This window comes from Salmo trutta, chromosome 17, assembly GCF_901001165.1.
Source record: "Salmo trutta chromosome 17, fSalTru1.1, whole genome shotgun sequence".
Taxonomy (NCBI): domain Eukaryota; kingdom Metazoa; phylum Chordata; class Actinopteri; order Salmoniformes; family Salmonidae; genus Salmo; species Salmo trutta.
In genome coordinates this window covers 35,075,899-35,094,673 of record NC_042973.1, presented here as the reverse complement: position 1 = coordinate 35,094,673, position 18,775 = coordinate 35,075,899, and the positions used below count along the sequence as shown (strand labels likewise).

The 18,775-nt window shown below is 43.3% G+C and overlaps 1 protein-coding gene across 1 annotated transcript in view; it reads left to right on the top strand.

Moving 5' to 3' along the window:
• LOC115152114 (GTPase HRas) overlaps nt 1-18,775 on the top strand; it is a 41,925-nt gene that overhangs the window by 16,017 nt on the left and 7,133 nt on the right. Inside the window, exons 2-5 of the mRNA XM_029696642.1 lie at nt 6,045-6,183; nt 9,952-10,130; nt 17,015-17,174; nt 17,456-17,580. Of these exons, the coding sequence (XP_029552502.1) occupies nt 6,073-6,183; nt 9,952-10,130; nt 17,015-17,174; nt 17,456-17,575 (570 nt within the window). The 5' untranslated portion in view covers nt 6,045-6,072 and the 3' untranslated portion in view covers nt 17,576-17,580. The remainder of the gene's footprint in view (nt 1-6,044; nt 6,184-9,951; nt 10,131-17,014; nt 17,175-17,455; nt 17,581-18,775) is intronic.

Genomic DNA, 18,775 nt, shown 5'->3' with positions numbered 1-18,775 from the left:
TGTGTGTGTGTGTGAGAGAGAGAGAATTATAGCCATCAAGTTGTTTTCACAAGCCTGTGAGTGTTGACATTGGTGATGGTCTAGCCGATCTGGAGAGCTACCTGTTTCCATGAAACCCTGTGGCAGTCTGGTATAGAGCCTGCTGGAACTGCCCTGCAGGAGAAGCTGTTTTGAAGCAGAGCAGAGGGCAGCTGCTCTGTCAGAAAGAAGCCTGCCGTGACCCAACAGTCTGCTCATCAACAAGTCACCCTGGTCTGGACGACACACACACACATAGGGGCTCAGAGAAGCGGAGTTACATGATCTATTAATACACCCAGAGACAAATATAGGAATTACTTGGTGTGTGTCTGTTGCCTTTGACTCCCCGCCACTGCATTAACCTTGTAAATGGGTTCTTTTGGGGGGTTTTGTCGTGTATCCTGCTCTCATCAAACTGTCCAGAGTCCAGGTTGATGTCACTAGTTACTCCTCTCCTCTAGGAACACTGCAGCTGCTGTGTGTAGGTGATGTGTCTGTGTGTGTACACACAGGGAGTATGTGTACAGTTTTATGAGCACATGAGGAGTAACAGGGCTTCATGGAGCTCAAACTGTAGAGGTAGGGTGGGGCAGACACTCACACACAGGCCAGGACAGGAGGTTAGTGTAGGATGGGGCTGTTGAGTAATAAAGATATTTCTGAGTGCAGTGAGGATGTACAGTGGCTGGTTGGTCAAGAAGGTTGTGGTGAGTGTAGTGTACTTACTACAGGAGTATGCATATGTGGGGTAGAAGATCCACAGTTTGTTTGTACGTGATCTGTGTGAGTACGTGATCTGTGTGAGTACAGTAGAAGATAAAGGTGGGGCAGATCCATACACTGGGTTGCAGTGGTGGGAGTGAGGAGGGGTTGGTTGGCTGGCTCATTATACCCTGATGAAGACAGCTTGTCTGTCGAAACGTTGGACATAAATATTTTTAATCTGAGGTCCTAGAGTGTGCGGCTCTCCTTTATTTTTTAAGTGTTCTACTCCGCTAACCAGCACCTCGCCTAAATAGGTGTGTGTTTCTTTCGCCTCTAGATGGTTGGCTGGCTGGCCAGAGGATTGGGTGTCGTACTGGAACTGATTCCACCAGTGTGTTTGGTCTTGTCTATGCTCATCTGCTTATTGCCCTTTTGAGAGAGAGAGAGATAGATAGAGAGAGATATATATATATATATATATATATATACACTCCTGACTTACAGTGAAATGTTTATACGTTTTTCCCAGTCTCTTCACAGCTCTGATGATGCTATATCACTGATCTACGTCCTCTGTTACATCACTCTGAATTTGTGTAACTAAGGGAGGGGTTCTGCGGTTGCCAAGAAGCATCAGTGAAATTATCTTGTGGTTAGCTGAGGTCCTGGTTACATCCAGAAAATAATGTTGCAAAACACAATTCTACACATTTTGCTATGGCTTATGCCGTGTTATGCTGAGTGAGTCAAAAATTCGAACAAAATCTATGGAGGCCTCATGCCATGACATGTTTTGAATTTTTGATTCTCCCTAACTGTCTAGTTTTTATTTTGGTGATTTGTTAGTTCTCAAAGATTATCTTATTTAAAAAATATATATATAGCTCCATTATCTTAGACACTTTATCTGGTTTTAGTAATTTAAGTTTACACTGACCTTTTTACATCCCAATTATTTTTCGCATTATTATTATATAAAGTCAGCAAAAAAAGAAACCTCTCACCGTCAACTGCGTTTATTTTCAGCAAACTTGTGTAAATATTTGTATGATCATAAGATTCAACAACTGAGACATAAACTGAACAAGTTCCACAGACGTGTGACTAACAGAAATTGAATAATGTGTCCCTGAACAAAGGGGGGTTCAAAATCAAAAGTAACAGTCAGTATCTGGTGTGGCCACCAGCTGCATTAAGTACTATAGTGCATCTCCTCCTCATGGGCTGCACCAGATTTGCCAGTTCTTGCTGTGAGATGTTACCCCACTCTTCCACCAAGGCACCTGCAAGTTTCCGGACATTTCTGGGGGGAATGGCCCTAGCCCTCCGACTCAACAGGTCCCAGACGTGCTCAATGGGATTGAGATCCGGGCTCTTCGCTGGCCATGGCAGAACACTGACATTCCTGTCTTGCAGGAAATCACGCACAGAACGAATAGTATGGCTGGTGGCATTGTCATGCTGGAGGGTCATGTCAGGATGAGCCTGCAGGAAGGGTAGCACATGAGGGAGGAGGATGTCTTCCCTGTAACGCACAACGTTGATTGCCTGCAATGACAACAAGCTCAGTCCGATGATGCTGTGACACACCGGACCAGACCATGACGGACCCTCCACCTCCAAATCGATCCCACTCCAGAGTACAGGCCTCAGTGTAACGCTCATTCCTTCGACGATAAATGCGAATCCGACCATCACCGCTGGTGAGACAAAACAGCGACTCGTCAGAGAAGAGCACTTTTTGCCAGTCCTGTCTGCTCCAGAGACAGTGGGTTTGTACCCGTAGGTGGCATTGTTGCCGGTGATGTCTGGTGAGGACCTGCCTTACAACAGGCCTACAAGCTCTCAGTCCAGCCTCTCTCAGCCTATTGAGAACAGACTGAGCACTGATGGAGGGTTTGTGCGTTCCTGGTGTAACTCGGGCAGTTGTTGTTGCCATCCTGTACCTGTCCTGCAGGTGTGATGTTCGGATGTATAGATCCTGTGCAGGTGTTACACATGGTCTGCCACTGAGGACGATCAGCTGTCCATCCTGTCTCCCTGTAGCGCTGTCTTAGGCGTCTCACAGTATGGACATGGCAATTTATTGCCCTTGCCACATCTGCAATCCTCATGCCTCCTTGCAGCATGCCTAAGGCACGTTCACGCAGATGAGCAGGGACCCTGGGCATATTTCTTTTGGTGGTGTTCAGAATCAGTAGAAAGGCCTCTTTAGTGTCCTAAATTTTCATAACTGTGACCTTAATTGCCTACTATCTGTAAGCTGTTAGTGTCTTAACGACCGTTCCACAGGTGCATGTTCATTAATTGTTTATGGTTTATGAACAAGCATGGGAAACAGTGTTTAACCGCTTCACAATGAAGATCTGTGAAGTTATTTGGATTTTTACGAATTATCTTTGAAAGACAGGGTCCTGAAAAAGGGACGTTTCTTTTTTTGCTGAGTTTATATATATATATATATATATATATATATATATATATATATATATATATATATATATATATATATATATATTATATATACATACATACATACATACATACATACATACATACATACATACATACATACATACAGTGGGGGGGGGGGGGGAGTATTTGATCCCCTGCTGATTTTGTACATTTGCCCACTTATAAAGAAATGATCAGTCTATAATTTTAATGGTAGGTTTATTTGAACAGTGAGAGACAGAATAACAACAAAAAAATCCAGAAAAAACATGTCAAAAATGTTTACATGATTTGCATTTTAATGAGGGAAATAAGTATTTGACCCCTCTGCAAAACATGACAATACTTTTTTCCCCCACTGTGTATGTATGTATGTATGTATGTATGTATGTATGTATGTATGTATGTATGTATGTATGTATGTATGTATGTATGTATGTATGTATGTATATCTCTATCTCAGTACAAAAGTTTGGACACACATACTCATTCAAGGGGTTTTCTTTATTTTTGCTGCATTCTGCATTGTATAATAATAGTGAAGACATCAACTATGAAATAACACAGAATCATGAAGTAACCACAAAAATCAAAATATATTTGAGATTCTTCAAAGTAGCCACCCTTTGCCTTGATGACAGCTTTTCACGCTCTTGGCATTCTCTCAACCAACTTCACAGGAATAACTTTCCAACAGTCTTGAAGGAGTTCCCACATATGCTGAGCACTTGTTGGCTGCTTTTCCTTCACTCTGCGGTCCAACTCACCCCGACCATATCAATTGGGTCTCTCACATACTACATATGTGTTATTTCATAGCTTTGATGTCTTCACTGTTATTCTACAATGCAGAAAATAGTAAAAATAAAGGAAAACCCTTGAATGAGTAGGTGTGTCAACTTATGACTGGTACTGTGTGTGTGTGGATATATATTTTATTTATTTATTTTAGGAATTTGTTTAATCTTTTTTGGGGGGGGCAACAATTTAGCGGTGTGGCTGTTTTATCCACGCTACACTACCATCCACCCAGTTCACTGGCATATTGGGTTTGACCCTGTCAGATCAGAGCTTTACTGGTTGGCTCGGTCTACTAAGGCTGGCCTGGGATGCATGTGCTGAGATCTTATGGGACAATTACAAGTTCATAGCTTTCTGTTAGTGGTTTTTGTTTTACAACACTGATGTCCTATAAGTAAGCCACTAGTCTGACGCTGTTATATAGTTACAGGTGACACACTGATTGGAGCTAGTGGGGCCAGTGTGTAGTGACAGACATGTATCAAAACCATCACCATTGTCTTCTAGGCTACATTCATATCTGATGCGGTGGGTTATCTCTGAATCCCTCTCACACTCTCCATTCTGCCATCTGTTGCAGTGAGAGACTGGATATGTACAGACAGTTTACCCTTCCACTTGACAGTTCACTGTGTATTGGACAATACTCTTATGGCTCCCTTTCCTTGCCTCCTCTCCTTCATAATCAATGATAGGTGATTGGATATGGTAGATTTCTACCTTTTTATAGCTCACCTGTCAAGAGGATGCATTTCTGAAGGCAGACATTTTGCAGATGCTTTAATCCACAGCAACATACAGGAGCAATTAGGGTTAAGTTGGCTCAGGGATTTGAACCAGCAACTTTTTGGTTACCGGCCCAACGCTCTTAACCGCTCGCCTACCTGCCACAGCCTGTTGTTTTGAGTCTCTCTCCAGTCATGTCAGATCAGTGACGAGATGAAGTTGCCTGGCTACCCAGACTCCTTGCTTCAGCCAAACGCTACGCTACGCCCATGGACGTACCTCCCCAATCTTTCACCGAATGTGAACACATTGCGGGCCGTCTGATCGGTCCAGAAACCGATGGGTTGAGCCGGAGCCAGAACACTTGGGTAAAGTGTCGGTTTCAAAATTCGTCATTAGCTTTGATAATCTGATTGGTTAGAGACGATCCAATCGCTGACGTTTTGTACAATGCCCCTCATCACCACAAACGACTTCACTAAAGAATGTAGTGAATGACAGAGTAGCGGAAGACAATAGGAAAGGATGTGTTCTGGAAGAGAATAAGGCCTGGGCGTATTTACTATTAGCCATATGGAAGCAGACAGGACAAAAAAGGACGTTCCTGTCCAATAAGAAGCGTTTGCTATCGTTGCAAAACGTTTTGCACCAAGAAATACAACCCAAGTTGTTTAGTGAGAGCCAATGATTTATGGGCAGGGCAGCCGTTTGTAATGGCTATTGCTGTGCCTGTTAATTGGACCCACATGGTTGTCCTAAAACCTTCTGACTGCAGGGCCTCCCCTTCTCTGTCCTCTCCTTTCCACTGCCCATCAATGCTGCATTGCCACCATGTACTTTGTATTCAACAGCTGCATGGGCTACATACAGACTTTCAGAGAAACAGCACCTTTACGCTGTATAAAAAAACAAAAGGCTTCAGATTGTGAGGTAGGCAATACTAGGCATCAATGAGGAGCACTCTGCCAGTGTCATACCCCCTCCCTCTTTTCCCTCCGCTCTCTCCCTCCCCCTCGTGTTGAGCGGGAGTGGATGGAAACATTGAGTACCTTCAGCACATTTTTCACATTCCCCTATGGGGGTCTCAGCCCCCCCACACACACACACATCTCACCTCTGGGCAGAGGTGGTGGTAAACTCAGTAGCACGGTAGGGGTTCAGGGAAGCTAATGTCAGACTCAGAACACTGCCAATAAATATACAGTAGCCCAAATGTATACTGTACATTGAAGAATAACAAAACATGATCAAATGTATTAACCTTTCTCTTCACTCCCTGTTTTTCTGCTGCTCTCCTATTTCTTTCTCTCCTCTCACGCTCTCCCTCTCTCTCGCAGAAGTGTGTGTGTGTGGGGTGCAGTGAGGATGACGGAGTACAAGTTGGTGGTGGTGGGGGCAGGAGGTGTGGGAAAGAGTGCACTCACCATCCAGCTTATCCAGAACCACTTTGTGGATGAATACGACCCCACCATAGAGGTATGTGTCCAGAGCCTCTGTCCACATCTGCAGCTGATCACTGTGGGTGATGTCATGCGGATGTGGCCCCTCCCCTCCCCTGGTCTACAGTGAACGGAGTAGAGTAACCTAGTGTGACTCCGCTGGCTCGTTGGAGAGACCACTGTTCACTATGGCTGTGACGATACCAGTATCGCAATATTGTTTTCCATTAAAACACAAAGCAGACTCCTCTTTGATCCTTTAAAACCTGCTGTATGTAAAATAGTGTGTTATAGCTTGAAAAATAAATAAACGTGACTCTGGATGACATGTTGTTTCCAACATTAGGGATGTTTTCCTAAAACCACTTTGTGTTTTGTTTCCTTGCCACGACACTAACGAGTATTGCATTACTGGTATTGTCCTGTCCCTGCTGTTCACTACAAAATCTCATTACCATATATGGCCACTCACTATCAATTCAATTCTCCAAATGTACTACACCTCCACTCCGAATGTCATTCCTCTCCGTTCACTATAAGAGGAGAGAGAGTCTGTCTGATTTCTCCACTACCCTCTCTCTCTCTCCCCCATTTTCTCTCTCTCGTTCTCACCACGCCTGCCTCTGGACAGACAATGTCTTTTTTGTGTGTGTGCATTCCTGTCCCCTATGCACTAGCACACAAAGGCCCCGCACCACATGTTTGTGTCTGTGTGTTAGGACGCTAAACATTTGCCCTGCTACTCTGCCCTTTTGATACCACTACCTCTTCCCTGGCCAGTCACACAGCATAGGGATTTAGCGTATATATCAACCAGCACACGTGTGTGTGTGTGTGTGTGTGTGTGTGTGTGTGTGTGTGTGTGTGTGTGTGTGTGTGTGTGTGTAAAACTAGGTCCCAGGCTCATGCTTTATGCCTAGTCGAGAGACATGTGTAAATGGTTAGTTATTATATTGAACACGCATCAATGGATTTCAGCTTATACTTCATTACATATTGCTAGTATGTTAATTTAGTCAATAATGGAATTTATTTGCAAAGAATTTGCAAAACCCAATCAGATTTCGACAGAAATATGGCTGACACGCAAAGAAAATTAAAGGAGAGGGGTACAAAAATGGTCAGATGAATACTGCCATTTAGAAAATTCAAAACAAATTGAGACATGATCTCTTTCAATGACGGTCTCGCAAAAAGAAGCATTATTGCATTCTAACTACCCACTATTCAAAGTGCTCTGAACAAATGAAAGGAATCGATCAAAAATTCTAAGATCCGCTGACAGTATCGGTATTCTCACCGACAACACCATTCTGTATACTTCTGGCCCTTCTTTGGACACTGTGTTAACTACCCTCCAGACGAGCTTCAATGCCATACAACTCTCCTTCCGTGGCCTCCAACTGCTCTTAAATACATGTAAAACTAAATGCATGCTCTTCAACCGATCGCTGCCTGCACATGCCCGACCGTCCAGCATCACTACTCTGGACGGTTCTGACTTAGAATATGTGGACAACTACAAATACCTAGGTGTCTGGTTAGACTGTAAACTCTCCTTCCAGACTCATATCAAACATCTCCAATCCAAAGTTAAATCTAGAATTGGCTTCCTATTTCGCAACAAAGCATCTTTCACTCATGCTGCCAAACATACTCTCGTAAAACTGACCATCCTACCGATCCTCGACTTCGGCGATGTCATTTACAAAATAGCCTCCAATACCCTACTCAATAAATTGCATGCAGTCTATCACAGTGCCATTCGTTTTGTCACCAAAGCCCCATATACTACCCACCACTGCGACCTGTATGCTCTCGTTGGCTGGCCCTCGCTTCATACTCGTCGCCAAACCCACTGGCTCCAGGTCATCTACAAGACCCTGCTAGGTAATGTTCCCCCTTATCTCAGCTCGCTGGTCACCATAGCAGCACCCACCTGTAGCACGCGCTCCAGCAGGTATATCTCTCTGGTCACCCCCAAAGCCAATTCCTCCTTCGGCCACCTCTCCTTCCAGTTCTCTGCTGCCAATGACTGGAACGAACTACAAAAATCTGTGAAACTGTAAACACTTATCTCCCTCACTAGCTTTAAGCACCAGCTGTCAGAGCAGCTCACAGATCACTGCACCTGTACATAGCCCATCTATAATTTAGCCCAAACAACTACCACTTCCCCTACTGTATTTATTTATTTTTGCTCCTTTTCACCCCATTATTTCTACTTTGCACTTTCTTCCACTGCAAATCTATTTACATTTAGTCATTTAGCAGATGTCCTTATCCAGAGCGACTTACAGTAGTGAGTGCATACATTTCATTTCATGCATTTTTTTTTTGTACTGGCCCCCCGTGGGAATCGAACCCACAACCCTGGCGTTGCAAACACCATGCTCTACCAACTGAGCCACAGGGAAGACCTGTGTTTTACTTGCTATATTGTATTTACTTCGCCACCATGGCCTTTTTTGCCTTTACCTCCCTTATCTCACCTCATTTACTCACTTTGTATATAGACTTATTTTTCTACTGTATTATTGACTGTATTTTTTTTTTTACTCCATGTTTAACTCTGTGTTGTTGTATGTGTCAAACTGCTTTGCTTTATCTTGGCCAGGTCGCAGTTGTAAATGAGAACTTGTTCTCAACTTGCCTGCCTGGTTAAATAAAGGTGAAATAAAAATAAATAAATAAAATAAATTCTCACAGGGCTCGAAGATCAATTGGTACACTCTGATTTACCACCCCAAAATATCCCTGCACAGCGTCTATTTGCCCCTCGACCGGATGGAAACTACAAGTGTAATGGCTGTGCTCAATGCAATGGCACTTATAAATGTAGATCCTTCAAACACCCCCAAACAGGGAAGCAGATCCCAATCAAAGGTGTTATCACGTGCTCCACTAAGGCAGTTATTTATCTTAGAACATGTCCTTGTGGTAAAAATGATGTGGGTAAAACAAAGCGCGAATAGGAAGTGAGAATCTTGGAGCATCGTAGCACCATTCGGTGCAGGAACTCGACTTAACCAGTTGCAGCCCACTTTTGGAAGTGAACAACTCGATTTTGTCCCTACGTTATATTGGCATCGAACATGTCACCCTCCCTAGGAGAGGGGGTGACCTCGACAATTTATTGTTAAAACGAGAGGCTGCCTGGATCTTTAATTTAAAGACCCTTGCTCCTCTCGGTCTCAACGTAGACTTTGATCTGAAGCCATTGTTAGTATTGGGATTTTGCTATTGCTATTGTTTGTGTTTCCTATGTAGCCAAATTGTATCTATGATTGTATGCTATCCATTCATGTGTTTTGTATGTTATTTTTATATCTGAGAATTAACCAATGATATCAGGCCACAACCGGCCATGATTACAGACACCTGTGTGTGTCCTTTGACACTATATAAACTAGTGACCTGCAGTGTTTGTCTTTATACCCTGATGAAGACAGCTTGTCTGTCAACGTTGGTTATTCAATTATTGCATCTGAGCTCCTAGAACACTATTTCAAGTGTTCTACTCCCCTAGCCATCACCTCTCCTAATAAGGTGTGCGTTTCTTTCGCCTCCAGATTACAGCCATCTGAAACCTAACAAGGTGGCAGGTAGCCTAGCAGTTAAGAGCGTTGGGCCAGTAACCGAAAGGTCGCTGGTTCAAATCACCGAGCCAACTAGATGAAAAATCTGTCTGTGCCCTTGAGCTAGGCACTTAACCCTAATTGCTCCTGTGCACACTTGGTTAAAGAATACGTAGGCAGCCTGTCTGTAGCAGTGTAACTGGAGGATGTCCCTCCCCCTCCTTCAGGACTCGTACAGGAAGCAGGTGGTGATTGATGGGGAGACATGTCTGCTGGACATCCTGGACACTGCAGGTCAGGAGGAGTACAGCGCTATGAGGGACCAGTACATGAGGACAGGGGAGGGCTTCCTCTGTGTCTTCGCCATCAACAACACCAAGTCCTTTGAGGACATCCACCAGTACAGGTAGGTAGGTAGGTAGGTAGGGGTGTGTGTGTGTGTGTGTGTGTGTGTGTGTGTGTGTGTGTGTGTGTGTGTGTGTGTGGACAGAGGGCTGTACAAAGCTTTAAAAAAAAGCTTAGCCTGCGACTGAGGGGATTACAGCACGCTGTCAATTAAATCGATCCTGACTCAATTGGACCAGAGAGAGCAGTGTTAATTTCGTCAACCTTTTTCCTGACTAAAACTATGACGATAACGAGATGAGATGCTCTTGAAAAACGCAAACTATTACAATTTTAATTGACAAATGTGACAACAATTCCACTTGAGACTAATGGACATTCAATTTCACATGAAGCTCCTTTACATCAGATTTTTTCCAATCTTAAGTGTTGCAGCAAAAGCGAGTTGCAGTAGCTTTGTTCCTATGGGAAAAATGAATGCTATTTATTGAATATTAGGAGTACAGTAATACCAGGTCCTCTCCTAATACTATCGCTGCACCATTGAGAGCATCCTGACTGGTTGCATCATAGCCTGGTACGGGAATTGCGCCGTCCACGACCGTCCAGCAGGTGGTAAAGACGGGTCAGTAAATCACTGGGACTGGGCTCCCACCCATCCAGGACATCTACTCGAAACGGTGCCCGAGGAAGGCATGCAGCATCATCAAGACCCCACATACCCAAGCCACGAGCTGTTCTCTCCTTTACCGTGGGGCAGACGGTATCAGAGTATGAGGTCTGATACCAACAGGCTCAGAGACATTTTATATCTACAAGCCACCAGACTGCTGAACACTTGAACTGGACTGACCACCTGCTCTGATTCTTTGCACCTTAGCACACATGTACACACCCACACAGATAGATGTGTGTGTATATATCTATCCTATCTATCTATCCAGTTGAAGTCTGAAGTTTACATACACCTGAGCCAAATACATTTAAACTCAGTTTTTCACAATTCCTGACATTTAATCCTAGTAATAATTCCCTGTCATAGGTCAGTTAGGATCACCACTTTATTTTAAGAATGTCAAAATAATAGTAGAGTGATTGATTTCAGCTTTTATTTCTTTCATCACATTCCCAGTGGGTCAGAAGTTTACATACACTCAATTAGTATTTGGTAACATTGCCTTTAAGTTCTTTAACTTGGGTCAAGTGTTTCGGGTAGCCTTCCACAAGCTTCCCACAATAAGTTGGGTGAATTTTGGCCCATTCCTCCTGACAGAGCTGGTGTAACGGAATCAGGTTTGTAGGCCTCCTTGCTCGCACACGCTTTTTCAGTTCTGCCCACATATCTTCTGTAGGTTTGAGGTCAGGGCTTTGTGATGGCCACTCCAATACCTTGACTTTGTTGTCCTTAAGCCATTTTGCCACAACTTTGGAAGAATGCTTGGGGTCATTGTCCATTTGGAAGACCCATTTGCGACCAAGCTTTAATGTCCTGACTGATGTTTTGAGATGTTGCTTCAATATATCCACATCATTTTCCATCCTCATGATGCCATCTATTTTGTGAAGTGCACCAGTCCCTCCTGCAGCAAAGCACCCCCACAACATGATGCTGCCACCCCCGTACTTCATGGCTGGGATGGTGTTCTTCGGCTTGCAAGCCTCCCTCTTTTTCCTCCAAACATAACGATGGTCATTATGACCAAAAAGTACAATCTTTGTCCACATGTGCAGTTGCAAACCGTAGTCTGTCTTTTTTATGGCGGTTTTGGAGCAGTGGCTTCTTCCTTTCTGAGTGGCCTTTCAGGTTATGTCGATATAGGACTCGTTTTACTGTGGCTATAGATACTTTGGTACCTGTTTCCTCCAGCATCTTCACAAGGGCCTTTGCTGATGTTCTGGGATTGATTTGCACTTTTCGTTGCAAAGTACGTTCATCTCTAGGAGACAGAATGTGTCTCCTTCCTGAGCAGTATGACGGCTGCGTGGTCCCGTGGTGTTTATACTTGCGTACTATTGTTTGTACAGATGATCGTGGTACCTTCAGGCATTTATAAATTGCTCCCAAGGATGAACCAGACCTGTGGAGGTCTACAATTTTTTTCTGAGGTCTTGGCTGATTTCTTTAGATGTTCCCATGATGTCAAGCAAAGAGGCACTGAGTTTGAAGGTAGGCCTTGAAATACATCCACAGGTACACCTCCAATTGACTCAAATTATGTCAATTAGCCTATCAGAAGCATCTAAAGCCATGACATCATTTTCTGGAATTTCCCAAGCTGTTTAAATGCACAGTCAACTTAGTGTATTTAAACTTCTGACCCACTGGAATTGTGATACAGTGAATTATAAGTGAAATAATCTGTCTGTAAACAATTGTTGGAAAAATTACTTGTGTCATGCACAAAGTAGATGTCCTAACCGACTTGCCAAAACGATAGTTTAACAAGATTTGTGGAGTGGTTGAAAAAATAGTTTTAATGACTCCAACCTAAGTGTATGTAAACTTCCAACTTCAACTGAATATACATATGTGTACACACACACACACACACACACACACACACACACACACACACACACACACACACACACACACACACACACACACACACACATTCATGCTGCATGCACATCACAACTGCTGCTACCAGACTCTTATTATCCTGCTTAGTTTATACACTTCCCCACCCCCCCTTCCCTTCCCCAATACGCAAGTAAATATTGGACTGTAAATGGTGCCTTCCTGTATTATACTTATGCTAAAATGTTTATTCTATTCTACTGAGCCATTTACTTTATGTTCGTATACTTATCTTGTATTTCTTATTTTTGCATTGTCGAAGGAGCCTGCCAGTAGGCATTTAGTTGAATGATGTATACAATGTGTATCCCACACATAAGAATACTAAAACTTGAAACTTCTGGCATTTTTGTAAAGCTGAAATTCTCCACTTTTCAAGGAAACAACTGTTATTTACCCCTCTTGACGGTTATTGTTTAACCTGTAGGCAAGACTTTTATTGCCTATATAGTTAATTATGGCTGACATTGTAACCAATCTGCCAATATCAATGTTGCCTGCTATGGTATTCTACTGGATAGTAGGCCTAGTTGGACAAGCTTATCTGGATGTGCACATAATGGAAGTTAGAGGTGGCCTAATTATTCATTATTTAATATCTAAAAAAGCAGACTTATGTGATTAAAATGTCTGTGACTAAAACTAAACAAAAATGGTCCCGCATTTTAGTCTACTGATAACTAAAACTAACGAAGGGTGAAATTACTCAAATGTGACTAAGACTGAAGGGTATTTTAAGACTAAAACTAAGACTGTAACTAAATCTAAAATAGCTGCCAAATTATCACTGGACCAGAGAAGAGCAGCAGGAGAGGAGAGGGGGAGCACCCCCAAGGATGAGAGAGAGATGGAGGGAAGAATTCCAGATGACGATGAATCTATTCTGCTTCTTCCCTCTCCCCACCCCTGTCTCTTTCTCTCCACCTTTCTCTCTCCCTCTTGTTTGTTTTATTGGTAATGAGAAAGATTGTTATATTTGGGGATCATGATTAGAACAGAACCACACACTCTAACAGCCAGTGGCTATTTTAGCATATACATTTTTTTTGGGGGGGGGATGCATGCCAGCAAAGCCACTACACAAAACAACATTATACAAAACATGAATTGCACTATAAGGTGACAAACTGTGCCCACAAACTGTTAGGGCCAACACCTTACCACTGCTACACCTGGCTATCAGCGGAGCCTTGTCTGGCAGGGAAACAGTTCATTCAGCCTCATTTACTGCCTTTAAAAAAAACAAATCTGATATGGCTGATGTGCAACAAATGTTGTTTCTACTGATAATTGAGATGTGCAAACTATGGCATAAGGGGACAATAAGAGGCAATCCGAAATATCGATTAAGACATTAATGAGCGAGCTAGGACGGACGTAGTCAATAACTATTTGTTCAGCACTTTTGAAATGTACAGGACAGAATTCACAACATGGGCCGTTCTAAGTGTTCACCCTGTACACCAAGTCAGAACCGTAGGATAAATAAACTGGGCATATAAGCAGACAATGAAAGCTCTTACAATATTCAATGATGACATTTCTCTAAAACAGGTTATAGGCTACATGTGCACCACCAAGTCAGAACAGTAGGCAAAATTTAGAGTGGAAAATAGACCAAATGATTAGGGTGAGACACATGGGCTACTAACAGCTTACTACACAACATACTTAGTATTACTTTCTTAGCTACAGTATACATATCTCATTGGCATATTACATCATTTATGCAGCAGCGTACAATACATTTTTGGACTCACCTTGTTGTGCTGTGCTCACTTGAACATGGTGGTGCGGTTCTCCTTCGTGGGCAAATTTTGTGATCAAAGTCTGACTTTCTCTGGATTTTTGGTGCTTTCAAGACAACAGGGAACTCTGGGGGGGAAATAAGGTTGAATAATGTTGAAGTCGGTGATCTAGAAAGAGGCCCAGGTTCCCAACTTACAATTTAGTGTTGGATGACCATTCAAAGTTATTTTCCCAGTTGGAGCTCGTTTTTTTCCCAAGTTCCCAGTTGTCTTGAACTCGTTGAAGTCTGATTTCTCAGTTCCGAATTTTCCGGTTGTTTTGAGCGCGGCAGAAATCTTGCTGGATTGACAGCATGGCCAATGTTGAATGTTTTTATAATTTTAAGATTGGAAAAGAGACCCTTAAACCCAGAATTGGGACCACACACCCACTCAACTGAATAGCAGGCTAGTGATTGCTTTGCAATGCTTGCAGTTAGCTACTGATGACTTCCAAACCACTCATTGTCGAATTTGTGATTTCCAACTTGTTGTGTAATGTTTATTGCCGATGAGCACCGATACGTTTTATCTAGAATTTATTTTTGTTATTTCACTTCATATGACAAGGATTAAAAAGGATTTGTCACTAGATTGTCGACTTGATTCATGATGTTGACATAAGTCCAATCAAAGCTACTGTTGAAATAAAGTGAATTGACGTCATTTTATCTGCGGCCAGTGACCTCGAGCCTTCTTGGATGGGAACTTGTAATGTAACTCTATGGCAGCACTCATGGGGCTTGAATTTTCGAGCTTTACCCTTAGATTTGGCAGTGACGTAGTGTCCCCTGAGTGACAGAACACTGAGCCAATCACGGCACAACTAGAGAACATTACCAACCCCCTACGCTCCGTATTTTCTGCTGGCTGCCCCACCACCACAGAAAGCACTGAGATAGGCTGAAACACCTGCATTTTGGAGCTGCCTTACACAAGAAACCAAAAAATAGACCATGTTTGTATGCAGCTTTATTCCCTTTTTTTTACACATTATTTGTAAACTGATATGTGACATGTATTAATGCCAAAATAACATGCAAAGCAGGCAACCCAAAACCCCACCTGCCCTGAATGACGGGTCGCCGCTGCTAACAGCACATTTGTCTCCCCCCTGTTTTACTCCTGACAACCTGGTGTGCCAGGCTCCAATGCTGTCAGTTAACACCACATCACTGTCTAAAGATGGACGGACACTCAGTGCTGTAATAATACTCCCCAACCTAGAACCCGGGCCAGAATGGAGGATGACTACTGAGTTACACTAGTCAAGTTATTTAAAGATGTATTGTTCATGTGATAGACAGAGGGAGGGTGCAGTTCGTTCAGTGTCTCTGTGTTAACTCCAGCTCTAATGCCAGGATGCCAGCTGTGGAATTGTTAAAGCGTGCCTGTTGCCAACCATTTGGCCTGCACTATACAGGGAATCGACAAGGCCAAAGCGCTATGCAGAGTCACTGATCCACAAATCACTCCAGACGGACCATAGATCCGTGTTGGTGGGTTTGCATTGGCTATTGTGTGTACTGCTAGGTGATGAAGGTAAGTTGAGGGGTTGATTATATAGATCTGACCCATTACCCTCGATCTCCTCACACGGTCATACAATCATCTGACTGGCTGTTTTTGTGGTGAGCTCATGTTCCCTGCCTTTCCCATCCATCTCCATAGACATTGAGCATGCAGGTTGTCTTTATTTTCACAGCGTGGATAAAGACAGCCTGGAATGCCACCACTACAACTCCTCCTGGTGTTAGCTGTCCCGCCTGTGACTGTGCTGAGTTACGGACACAGAGAGGTGGCACGAGCTGAGTTGATGGATAGATCTGACCCACTCCCCTCACACGCTCACACTCCCCTGGCCTTCTAGCTAGATGGCTGCTGGAGAGATGAGGTCATACTGTTTGCTGCCCACCTGCCTGCTGTCCACCTCCCTCCCCCCTCCCTCCAGCAGTGCTGCACAGCAAGGCCTGCTCCTCTGGGTCATAGAGCCCCTTGTTTGTCTGACTGGTGGTGTTTATGGAGGGAAGGAGAGGGAGGTAGGATCCTATACAGATGGGTGAAATGACCCACGAACACTGAGCTCCTTCATTGGGAATTGATTATGGCAACTTTACATAATGCTTTAGTTGTGGAATGACTTTGTAGCAGGTGGGTATGTGTACAGCCAGTCACATAATGTTTGCCTAGAGGGCGGCAGGTAGCCTAGCGATTGAGCGTTAAGCCAGTAACCGAATGGTCGCTCGTTCGAATCCTAGGTGAAAAATCTATCAACGTGCCCTTGAGAAAGGCACTTAACCCTAATTCCTCCTGTAAGTCGCTCTGTATAAGAGCGTCTGCTAAATGACAAAAAAAAGTACTCCAAATGTTTACAGTCACCATGACGAGGTTCTCCATAGCTGCAAGTGCATACCACTCTACTACAAGGTATTGACATTACACTAGTAATTGTCCTGGTAGTTCCTCTGGTATACGGTTGATGTAATGTGGAGTACGGTCCTAATTCCTGTACACAAAGGTTAAAAGAGAAACCGGTTAGACCAAGTAAGGAACTGACCAGTGTCTTCTGTCCTGTAGGGAACAGATCAAGCGTGTGAAGGACTCTGACGATGTACCGATGGTGCTGGTGGGTAATAAATGTGACCTCCCGGCGTGTACCGTGGACACGCGGCAAGCACAGGAACTGGCCCGCAGCTATGGAATTCCCTACATTGAGACCTCAGCCAAGACACGACAGGTACGCTTCCACACACATTTTCTCGTTTCTACCATTGCAAATGTTCTATTGGTTGCATCCGACGTGATTGCCATTTCCATGGTGATACTGATCCGACTTTGAAAAGCTCACAAGTTTTTGAGATTTCATTTGTTTTCATTCATTTGTTTTCAGTGTTAAAGAACTGCTCAAACAAATACAGAGAAAAGTCATGTTGTTGATGGCCATGTTTATGAGCTTGGTAATATGTAATGCCCACTTTGCAGATTGATGTAGTTCTGAAGGTGTGTGTGTGTTTGCAGGGGGTAGAGGATGCCTTCTACACACTAGTGAGAGAGATCAGACAACACAAGCTGAGGAAGCTCAACCCTCCTGACGAGAGCGGGCAGGACTGCATGAGCTGCCGCTGTGTGGTGTCTTGATGGAGGTCAGTCATAGACTCAACTTTATCGCAAGCAGGGATGGGCAAAAATGACAAAATACAGTTACAAAATACCATAAAGATCAAAATAAAATACAAAATACTTGTATTTTGTAATGTATCTAATTTAAAATGCATGCATTTTAAAATACAAAAATACAGCAACAACATTCTCAGTAACGGTTACAGAAACGTTTTACTTGCTATGACTGATATTTTTTTATTTCACCTTTATTTAACCAGGTAGGCCAGTTGAGAACAAGTTCTCATTTACAACTGCGACCTGGCCAAGATAAAGCATAGCAGTGCGACAAAAACAACAGAGTTACACATAAACAAACGTACAGTCATTAACAGAGAAGATCTATGTACAGTGTGTGCAAATGTAGAAGAGTAGGGACGTAGGCAATACATAGGCCCTAGAGGCAAAAATAATTACAATTTAGCATTAATACTGGAGTGATAGATGTGCAGATGATGATGTGCAAGTAGAGATACTGGGGTGCAAAGGAGCAAGAGAGTAAGTAATAATATGGGCATGAGGTAGTTGGGTGTGCTATTTACAGATTGGCTGTGAACAGGTACAGTAAGCTGCTCAGACAGCTGATGCTTAAAGTTAGTGAGGGAGATATAAGACTCCAGCTTTAAAGATTTTAGTAATTCGTTCCAGTCATTAGCATTAGAGAACTGGAAGGAAAGGCGGCCAAAGGAAGTGTTGGCTTTGGGGATGACCAGTGCAATGTACCTGCTGGGGAGTTTTTTTACGGGTTGCTGTTGCTATGGTGACCAGTGAGCTGAGATGTGGCTGGGCTTTACCTAGCAAAGATTTATAGATTAGCTGGAGCCAGTGGGTTTGGCAATGGATATGTAGTGAGGGCCAGCCAACGAGAGCATACAGGTCGCAGTGGTGGGTAGTATATGGGGCTTTGGTGATAAAACGGATGGCACTGTGATAAGACTGCATCCAATTAGCTGAGTAGAGTGTTGGGGAATATTTTGTAAACAACATCGCCGAAGTCAAGGATTGGTAGGATGGTCAGTTTTACGAAGGTATGTTTGGCGGCATGAGTGAAGGAGGCTTAGTTGCGAAATAGGAAGACAATTCTAAATTTCATTTTGGATTGGAGATGCTTAATGTGAGTCTGGAAGGAGAGTTTACATTCTAACCAGACACCTAGGTATTTATAGTTGTCCACATATT